Raw genomic sequence first — 10,751 nt, forward strand, 5'->3', positions numbered from 1 at the left:
CCAGAGACAGTTACTCCCCGCTTTGTTTGACCACCGTTGAGTCTGGCCTGTGAGTATGAGGGAGCCAGGCCAAAAAGATTAGCTGTGGTTTCAGTGGGAGATGCCATCATACAGGCTGTAGTGAGTGTGTTACTGGCTGCTCCTGAGAGCATGGTTGGTCCAAGGAGGGGAACCATTGTTTGTGCAAGACTTGAGCCTCAACTGGCACTCTTCCAGCCCTGTGTAGGAAGCCAATAATGAATTCTATGTCTGTGTGTTTGTGCATATAGGCCTGGAGTTGTGTTACTCCATATCATGAAAATAACACAACACAGCAACTCAACTACAACAACAACATTCTCAGCCCTGAAGTTACACAGCTTTTCCGAACTTAACTGATAACTCTCCTCTGTAGCAAGCTTATGGAACTGGCATGTCCAGTTTGTGTTACTGTCGTATAATCCATTTTCTGCTCATAAGTGTGCCATCTTAATTACAAAGTAGTCTCTGGAAAGTATATTGGGGTTAGCCCTTCTTGCTGAAGTAGCTGCTAATATTAGCATGTACTGGTATGACGTGAAGTTATTTCTGGCTGGTAATGAAACTAATGAGCAGAGTAACGAGAGAGAAGGAATTTCTGCTCATTGTAACCACCTGTTGTAGTCCTTTATAGCCTTCCATGGCACATGGCTGCTAGTCGATGCCTTTCTTTTTGTAGTTATCTGCACTGAATTGCTCCTCTCCCATTTATGACTGACAGTTCTTTGGCAGGCGTTTCCAACATTTGGGTACGGAAGCTCCATATAATCTTGGGAACAACAACTCCAGTAACTGGCTTTTGCACACCAAGTCTGTATTTTTCATATGCATTTTAAAAAAACACACAGAAACAATGCACACTGAGTCTGATGCGTTTTTTATTATTCTATTTATTTCGAAATTCACAATACGAGACAAAATGGTGGCCAGGTTTGCATTCTATTAAAAGTCAAAGCCTGCTAGCATCTGAATTAATTACATGGGTGCAATGAATAGCACTAGTTTTAAACGCGGCTAATAAATGCCAAAGTTCATTAGCAAGAAGGTTTTGTTTAGCTGCCTAGAGTATATTTACTACTGTCTAATCTTTCGTACATCTTATTTTACGATACCATCCCCGATTCCAAGCTGTTCCGCAATCACCTGCCACAGTCTCTTTAAATTCCGCATCTCGGTATTCTTTACTTTGTTTGCTGTAAAGTGCTTTTTGCTGGGAGACATATCAGAAGCCATTTTGGATGATGGTGTTTTGTGGAGGCTGTGATTGCTCAAACAAATCTCTAAAGGCTAAAACTTTTATGACGGAGAAATGTTTTGGAAAAATAAAACTTTGCTCGGATGTCATTATTCTACAAACTGAGAAAAAAGTTATTTTATTGTTGAAAACAACAAAGAGACTGCAAAAACCTAATGACAATCTGACGTACCATTTGTACAGTAATTGGTGTTCCAACATCATTTCGAAAAATCCAGAACTTTATTGAGATATGAGCACTCTTTTCCATTCATTCAACAACCTCCCTTTGCAGTTTGTGGACTGGAGGACCTGAAGGTTAAAGTGTCATGATCCCAGGTGAGGCATTGTCATCGGGCCCATGACCACAGTACTTAACCCCTTTTTGGCTAATTCATATCCCAGGTGTGGAGCTGGGTTATATACGGTGTGTCCGTCACGGTGATCAGAGTTTCCTCTAAAACAGCCCAATGAGTGCGCAGCCTGTCTGAGGCAGGAGGTCCAGTTAAGCTAGGGGTGGGTGGGGGGTAGGAGGAGTGTTGGGGGGGCGGAGAGCTTAGAGAGAAGGGGGTCCTGTGGTTCATGTTCGTTATCAGTTCTGTTTGTGACCCCCATGTCAGCACTGGTCCTAACTGGATCCCCCTTTCCGAGAACATGATACAGGAATGGCGTTAGGGTTTTTTTTTTTTTTTTTTTAACTGTCTGGAAATCTGAGATCTAGGAGCAAAAAAAAAAAAAAAAGTCAGAATTTAAGCAAAGAAGTATTAGCCAACTATAGTAAAACATAAAGTTCCAGCATTTAATGGCACCAGTTAATAATTAAATTTCTGGGGGTAAGTGGAACACTATATCAATGACGATTAATTTAGGGGATCGCTCTAGTGCCACTGGGCAATCCGCCAGATGTCCCTCATTTTGGACGGAGTTTAGAATGCCAACACAAAGTGGAAGTTGAGGGACTATGGTTAACTGCTCCTCAGATCTCTGCAGGGTAAATTGATCTGGCAAATCTGAGTTTTTGTTGCACGACTAAAACAACTTTTGAACGAGCACCAAAACAAGTTCCATCCCAAGGCTATTTTGCAGAGGCACAGTTATTGCGTCCGGCGCCGCCCAAGACGATAGTGATTGGTTAAAAGAAATGCCAATAATCCAGAGCACATTTTTCACCCATCATGGAGTGCTGTGTGGACTAGCCAGACCCTCCTCTACAGCGCTGTGGAGGAAAGTCTGCCAATGACTTAACTGACTGCTGACTGTCTTGATATTATTAGTGTTATTCGGTCAATGTGATTTAATTTACCAATGTGATAAATTCACACATCACTTCACCACATTGGAGGAAAATGAGTACTGAATATGTCCTGAACATGATTTTTGAACACATGAATACCATCAATTCAAATAATTCCACCAAAATGAAAGTTATCATTCTTTAACATAACTAAAATACTTACTAAAATTTAGCAAATCGTTGTGCCGTTAAACAAACTAACAAACATACTGGATGAATCTTTTCCAAAAGAAGGGATATGATCAATACAGTAAGAATAAATCTGCAGCACACTATTGTATGTCATTATTTCTTCCTCACTTCTCCCGCAGCGCCTCATGAATTATTCACCTAAGAAATTTTTTTTGAATCTCAGAGTGCCACAGGAGGAGCTACTGACTGTCCCTGCTGGGATCACGTCCTACTTCAAAGTTCGGAACATTGAGGTGCTGCCAAAGTGCAGAAAGACTTTTTTTCTTTTCTTTTTTTTTTTTTTTAAACCTTTTTCACTCATACATTTTCATGTGGCTAAACCCACCTGAATCTTTTCTACCCAACGCTTTATTTTCTTTTTGGAGATAATCGTCTAAGTGAGATTTTGTTCTTTTACATTTGTAACACACCAAGAATAAATTTAAAGGATGTGAGGCTATATAATAAATATAGGCTATATAAAAACATAAATCAATTATTTTTAAATTCCATTAAATTAATTTTGTAATACCCTTAAATTAATTTTGTAATACCCTTAAATCACTTTCGTACGGCGAACAACAGTTTTTGTTTGTTGTAAAACATTAATATGAGCTTTAAAGGTGCTAGTTAGATTTTGTTACCATTGGACAGAGCCAGGCTAGCTGTTTCCCCCTGCTTCCAGTTTCAACCGTCTCTAACCGTCTCCATGGCTGTAGCTCCATATTTAACACACAGATATGAGAGTGGTATTTAGCTTCTAAAATGGGTGTTATTTCCCAAAATGTCAAACTATTCCGTTGAGTAGGCTCTAAGCCAGAGTTTGGGCTTTTTATTCACCACTGCAACACAACTGAATGAAGTGATATGTCACACTGAACCTTTTTAAATAAGGTACCTGTGTCAGCTCACACATATACACATGGATTTCATCATACGTTTTCAGTATTTAGATGCAGCGTTCAGGCTGCAAAGCTGTCGACTCCGAGCCTCTTTGCATTCTAGACAACTTTGCGCTTTCTGCAGTCCATCCTGACTCCACCTCCTTGCCTGAGACGCCAGATCCTCCTGTTTGAGTTTCTACCCAGGCTATCCCAGGCTATCCCATGATTCTTCCTGACAGCTGAAGCGTCAACCCCTTGACACTGACGGGAATTTATGGTCCGGTTCAGGATGCACAGTAGCCCGGGGGTGAGAATACACGACTGGGGCACAGCAGGGACACGACTCCATTCATCTCAGTTCAGTGATCGAGGCCAATTACAGCCTAAATGCAGGCTTAATTGTAATATATACTATATTCATAAGCCATTTGAGCAAGTGTTTATATCAAATATATTTATCATCATGGCTCATTCATCATCGTTTGTCATTTTTCCTTTGCACCGTGACTATTTGTTTGCATGAAAATTAGAAAGCAGAATAGTTTTTACGATAACTATGGGATGCAAAATCTATCTTATCTGACAAAATGCACTGAGATACCAACACCTCCCACTCGAGAGAACCTAATGCACCACATTCACATTCACACCCACACTCACACTTACTTTTTTTAATGTCTGCTACATGGCAAGCTCATAAACAGAAAACCAAAAATAAAAGCTATATTGTTTTGCACATGTGACTGCCCCCGAGAATACCTACCTTCTGGATAAATAGAAACCAAAGAAAATCTCATGCATTTGCAGTATTTGATGAAATACACACAGCTTGAATAGTGTGTTTACTATCTAACACCAATTCATTAATATTCTATCCTGTTGCATTAGTAGTAAGGAAATACCCAAATATTGTGCATATAGCATAGCATTAATTAGGGTCAAAATGTTAATTATAATTTATTTAAATGTGAATAGGTGTCATGTTTGTCTTTATAATTAATGTACATGACATACTGCTGATTTCTGCATATAAGCAGTTTGTGAAAAGTTACACTTTTTGCTGCTCTTAACAATCAAGAAACTTAAATTTCATCAACAGCAATTCCAAGCAGAGACAGAAAGACAATGGGCCACACATTGACACAGGAAACACAGGTGTAATCAATAACATTAATTGTGAACCTGCATCAGAATCAGAATCAGAATCAGAAATACTTTAATAATCCCAGGGGGAAATTATTTTTGTTACTGGTAAAGTAACAAAAAAATGGTAGCTTTATCACAGCAGGCATTGTGACTTGCACAGGTGGAACTAATAATGTTAATTGGAGTGTCTCACCATACCAATGAGTCAGCATGTTCACCTAAATGGGATGCCGCAAGCATTAACGATATCATTTGCACCTGCGTTTGACAAGACAAACTGCCCATTGTAAAACAGACAAATATAACGGAGTTGTGTTTATATTATTGGTTGTGAGACGGGAGTTTAGAGTTAGCCAGAGGGGAAGAAATAGAGTATGGACATCACAAATGAAAAATAACCCACAAAAGAATGCTAATCTTAAAATGTCAAAATTGTGTGATTTAGCATTCATGCAATGTTGTCAGAACGTGAAGAACTCAAAAATCCTCCTGTTATTATCTATTATTATTATATATCTTTGGATCCTTTACACATTATTACAAGATTGTTAGCCTCTTTGTTTCAAACCTTGCAGTCACGCTAGATACAGTAAAAGGAAATTAGCGTTTTGTGTAATATTTGTGGTGGTTTGTTCACAAGTAAAACCAGTTACAAACAAACAAACAAAGTGTATAGCTCCTTATTTCATTATATAACTGTCAGCGTTGGTGGCTCTGTAGCCTTTTTGCCACCAGTTTGTTGTTGAAGTAATTATGATTCAGAGATGTATTAATAGTTTTTCTCACTTGGCTGCCCTTAATAACAATCTGTATAATATGACATGAATGACTTGGAGATACCATGTTGACTGGTACTAGTATTTCAGACCCCCTGACGAATGATGAAAAGCCCCGGTGACTCCACAACAACCTAACAGAAGTCGGGAGTGAGGAAGGGGGAGGAACATCCATAGGGTAAAAGTAAAACCCCACTAGAACTGCAGCCGCTCACATTCCGGCCTGTGAAGTTTCCAACTATAGACCTTTCAGGTTGCAATGAAAATGTTTCACATTTCTATTTATACCACCTCGTGCATGCGCTTCACAAAGCTGTTTTCACACTATACATTCCAATCTATTTATGTTGGGATTTTCTACAAGTTACAATCAGACGTACCATTCCCACCAGCTAGAACAGGCACAACACATCTAAAATGTGTATAGGATTATATTCTGTATGTGAATGATGTTATACTCTCAGCGGGACTGTTCAGCAATTATACCTTAGATAAGATGTTGGGCAATATGTTCAAGCTGTTTTTTTGCTCTTTTTTTTTGCTCTAACAATTTAATTAATGAGGAAGACCTCTCAAATCAAGAGTTGAGTCACTTAAACCTGCAAAAAAACGTTTTTTGGGGGCTTCTTGGGGACAGTGGAAACAATCTGTAAACATTGATTATCACCTTTTGATCTGATATGTCGAGCTTGTTAGCAGACAGTTACTTATTTACACATCCTGCAGACACAGAACGACATTAACATTCATTTGGAGTCGTGTCCACCTGATGAATGTAAATCAAGTATTTATTCTCCTTCTAGATCTGTTTTGCTCCTGAGGGAAATATATGGCTCTTTGGCTGCTAAATGCTGCCGACACTCACCAGCTGGGAGCTAACTTTGTCTGTTAGCCTCTTTGTGTCTTTTCACTGAAAACAGCTGATGAGAGCAGGGAGACTGAACCGAAACGATAAGGTTGCCGGTAAACCAAAACAATGAACTCAAAGAGATTAAAACACTATATTATACACAATAATTGTCCGTGGATGTCTCTTTACAAGTGAGGCCTTTCACATGCCAGGCTGTTCTCATGAAATATCCGTACATATACAGTAGCTACAGTAATGCAGTGTAATTTGAGACTGTCCTCCGTAAGTCCTTTTGTTCAAGTAGCAATTACGACTCATATTTATGTTTATAGGATGTAGTGGTGGTACCGTCTAATGGCCGTAGTAATTATAACGGGAGCAAAGCAAGAAGAGCACCAAATTCCACATTAGGTGGCGGTGACCTGTCGCCATACTTTTCGTAGGATATCATGCAAATTTTTATGCATAAGTTCTTGTACGACATCATACGAACCCATTGATGAGAATATGTTGCACATTTGAGCCATTGTCAATATGGAAATATTGATTTAAATGCCACGTTCTACCAAGGCATACTTTATTAAGTGTATATAGATGTAAGTAATGCTTAGTTGTTAATAAATGTATCATTGTGTTATAGATGAGTAAGAAGGCGTTAATAAAGACAACATTTGGGTAGACAGGTTGTTAAAATATTCCATAGTCTGTTGTATATCCTTCTCCTGCAATTGTTTTGACCTTTATATCATATTCATCAGTAATTCTGTAAATGAGCTTCAGGAAATCTGAATCCAAATCCATTTGTTAACAAACAACTGCAGACTGACCTTAACAACAAGCTAGAAACCCAAACAAAACAGGTTATGCTGTCAAAAGATATAGCCTACATCACATCGTCATATCAGACACAATAAAAAATGGTTGTTCTTTGGCACATTACTGATCTTACTAAAGCCAATTATTACAAACCCCTTATAGGGTGTTTCCTATATGAATGTGGCACAAAGATCTATGCATTAACATTGAGTTTTGCCGTGGTAACTGTGGAACAACAGCATTATGTCTTTCGGTGGCATCGCTGGGAATTATCTGTGTGCAGCCATTTTGTCCAGATGCAGGTATTTCAAGCACCTGTCATGAAACCTGAGGTGACATTTCAATCTCTCCTGAAGGCCTTAATGTATAAGCATTTCCTGCACAAAGTCACTAGGTTGTAAAGAGCCATTGGGAAAAAAAAGAGATGCTTGATGCAGTGTGACAGCCAAAGTGTTGGGTAGAGTTTCACATTCTATATATAAGCCTGGTGACTTGTGTCCCTGTTGCTCTGTTCAAATGCCAGAGTCCCACTGTCAAAACAGAGAGAGGGGCGCAACAATATGATGGACCTTTTTGAGACCAACCCTTATCTTTTCAATGATTTGCGCTATTTGGAAGAAGGGGATCATGGACCACTACAGCACCTGGACATTTCCGGGGTGTCTCCTCTGTACAACGGCAATGACAGCCCGCTGTCCCCGGGCCAGGATAATGTTCCGTCTGAGAACGGGGGGGAGAGCAGCGGGGAAGAGCACGTCCTTGCGCCCCCGGGTCTCCGGGCGCACTGCGACGGCCAGTGTCTCATGTGGGCCTGCAAGATCTGCAAGAGAAAGTCAGCGCCGACGGACAGACGCAAGGCCGCCACGCTCCGGGAGAGGAGGAGGCTCAAGAAGATCAACGAGGCCTTCGACGTGCTGAAGAGGAAGACCGTGGCCAACCCCAACCAGAGGCTACCCAAAGTGGAGATTTTACGCAGCGCCATTAGTTACATAGAGAGCTTACAGGATCTGCTGCAGACGCTGGACGAGCAGGAGAAACCGCAAAACGGATCATCCCACAAAGAACACCGTGTAAGATATCACTGGATGCCAATAAAATCCTCATAGTGTCCCCATGATATTCCTTAGGAGTCAGTCTGTGGGCCTGTGGAGGCTATTCAGATATTTTTCTAATGACATCATGTTATGACTTTTATTCCCAGTTGTATCAGTAACATCCCTATAATATTCCTGCATGACATTATGATGTGTTTACCACATTTTTATATCTCGGTGTCACTATGATATTCTTATTCCAGTTGAGGCTAACATGTGACATTCAGTAAGGATGTCCCTAATATATTTTTTTCTGTTTAGATGTCCCTATGATCTTCCAATAACATTCATCCTTTCCTTTTTTATTTTTTTATTTGGAGTTTTGTCTGTCAAAAGAATATTAATTGCCAATTTGATGAAATGTACTTATGTTTATGTACAAGGTTTTAATATTAACTGACAAAAAAAATGTATGGGTAACACGTGCATTGTCAACTTACAGGTGGAGTATCACTGGAAAAAGTCCTCAGAGACCTGGCCGACCTCTGCCGACCATTCCACTGCAGCAATAATAAACCAGAGAGAAGGTACATCTGTCAAACTTCATTCATACAATCAACAGTAAAAAGATAAATAAAATAAAACCATTGTAAGTCATTGTCCCTTTGTTTTTTCAGGAACCAGTGAGTCTTCTGCATCCTCCAGCCTCCTGCGTCTGTCCTCCATCGTGGACAGCATCACCAACAACGACAAAAACAACTTCTCCACAAACTGAAACATAAGCGAAGACCTCGACTATAGAAAACAATTTTCGAATTTCCATTATTTATCTCTAAATTATTTCCACTATATTCAGCCATTCTGGCTTCTGTTTATGTAGTCTTCATTTGTACAGCAGGAGCAACAAATTTGTACATATTTTATAATAATGTAATGTTTAGCTTTATTTATTTTATATTCAAAAGCAGATAAATTCCTTTAAGAAAGCTGATATTGTATTTAAATATTTGTACATAACTGACCAAGCCAATAAATTAAACTTTTGCAATACTCTAAACCACTATTTTCCTAATTCTTCGAGGGCATGCTGGACAGGAAAGTGCATCCATGTATTTGATGTAACAGAGGCAATTCAAGCATCACACCACATATAGAGACTCTTTAAGCTTCTTTACCATTGCAATGTTAAAAACAACAATTGTCACGGACGGTTAAAAATTTCTACTCGGGCACAAATCATGGGTAAAACATTTTCTGCAAATAAAAGGTCACTCTACCCCTCACTGTATCTCTGTGTTTTACACCCAAACCATTACCAGTTCAAGGTTTACCAGTTCCCCCTGCATTCATGGCTATTAGAAGTCCATAAAATCAGTTTAAACTGCCCTGGAATAGTTTGCTTCTCTTTGTTCCAACTGGCCACCAGCAGGACTGATCCCGCAGCAGTAACTCGAGTCCCCTCCAAAACACAGCGTGCCTCTCCTCTCCTATCACATGTTGGGGGGACATGGAAACTTGGGCAGCAGGATTGTGGGTGCAAAGCCCGCTGGGATAATGAAGTTATCTGAGCCATTAGGTCTTAATTCATCATCGCTTGCGTCGTCGTCACGTGGTAGAGTGTTTACATGCAAGCTATTCAAATGTGTGACGTGATGCTAACGGCATGGAAATCCATTGAGTCTTGTTTGTCGTGTTTTGACATGAGGGGGGGGGGCGGCGTTTGTTGATGATGTCGAGGTGTGCTGGTCTCTCTCAGATCTCTGTGGACGACGCAAAGCCCTGGTTGACCTTTGGGACTCTGCCTCATCTCTCAGGCCTGCAGACACAGAAACAGACACACACACACACACGTCCATGCAAACTGTCCCGTGTGTCAGGTTTATTAGAAGGTCAAGACTACAATGTAACATCCAATAAGGGGAAAACAAAGCTATTTCAAAGATCCAGGGGGAGAGTGCAAACTGAGTTTTTTTTGTGCCTAAAAAGTGTGTTGAGTGACTGGTTAAGGATGCTGAGATGCTCCACAGAAGGGTTTAGAATGTTCTACGTGCCCACAGCTGTGAAACCTTAGAATTACTGTACATGTGATACTTGCATGTTTCCTGAGTACATTTATAATGTTTCATATGTATTGTTCTTTCAATTTGTAAATGTTTAAAGGTCCAATGTGTAGGAATTTCTCCCATCTAGCGTTGAGATCACACTGTATATCGCAATCAGCTCTCTCGCACCACGCAGTTCAAAGTACGTATTACCGCTACGGTAGCCTTCACGCTTCAAAAAGCCGGTCTCTTGCTCTTTTCAATATCCTTTTTCTTTTTCTGGTTGAAGAAGAAGACTCCTGTTCCTGAAATTTGGATTTTGAATACGTGTGGTCCTCCATGTTTCCTTCTTCAAACTTGCCGGGGCCGGGAAGCGACGATACCACATTAGCAGCATTAGCAGCACCTGTGAGTTTATCATGTGACAGCGAAAACGCGAAAGGCGGAGCAGTATGTCCTGTATGTCCCTTACTGGCTAACGTATTT

At 40.1% G+C, this 10,751-nt stretch overlaps 1 protein-coding gene across 1 annotated transcript; it reads left to right on the top strand.

The window, feature by feature from the left end:
* Positions 1-7,693: 7,693 nt before the first annotated feature.
* myf6 (myogenic factor 6) lies at positions 7,694-9,387 on the top strand. The gene is made up of 3 exons (XM_028570435.1): positions 7,694-8,259; positions 8,726-8,810; positions 8,901-9,387. The coding sequence occupies exons 1-3, from the start codon at positions 7,750-7,752 to the stop codon at positions 8,996-8,998; spliced, it is 693 nt and encodes a 230-aa protein (XP_028426236.1). The 5' UTR covers positions 7,694-7,749; the 3' UTR covers positions 8,999-9,387.
* The last annotated feature ends 1,364 nt before the right edge of the window (positions 9,388-10,751 follow it).

Source organism: Perca flavescens, chromosome 23, assembly GCF_004354835.1.
Source record: "Perca flavescens isolate YP-PL-M2 chromosome 23, PFLA_1.0, whole genome shotgun sequence".
Lineage (NCBI taxonomy): Eukaryota > Metazoa > Chordata > Actinopteri > Perciformes > Percidae > Perca > Perca flavescens.

Coding starts and splice junctions, on each gene's coding strand:
- myf6 (XM_028570435.1), top strand. CDS start 7,750: ATGATGGACCTTTTTGAGACCAACCCTTATCTTTTCAATGATTTGCGC. Junction 8,260..8,725: donor CATCCCACAAAGAACACCGT/GTAAGATATCAC, acceptor GTCAACTTACAG/GTGGAGTATCACTGGAAAAA. Junction 8,811..8,900: donor AATAATAAACCAGAGAGAAG/GTACATCTGTCA, acceptor TTGTTTTTTCAG/GAACCAGTGAGTCTTCTGCA.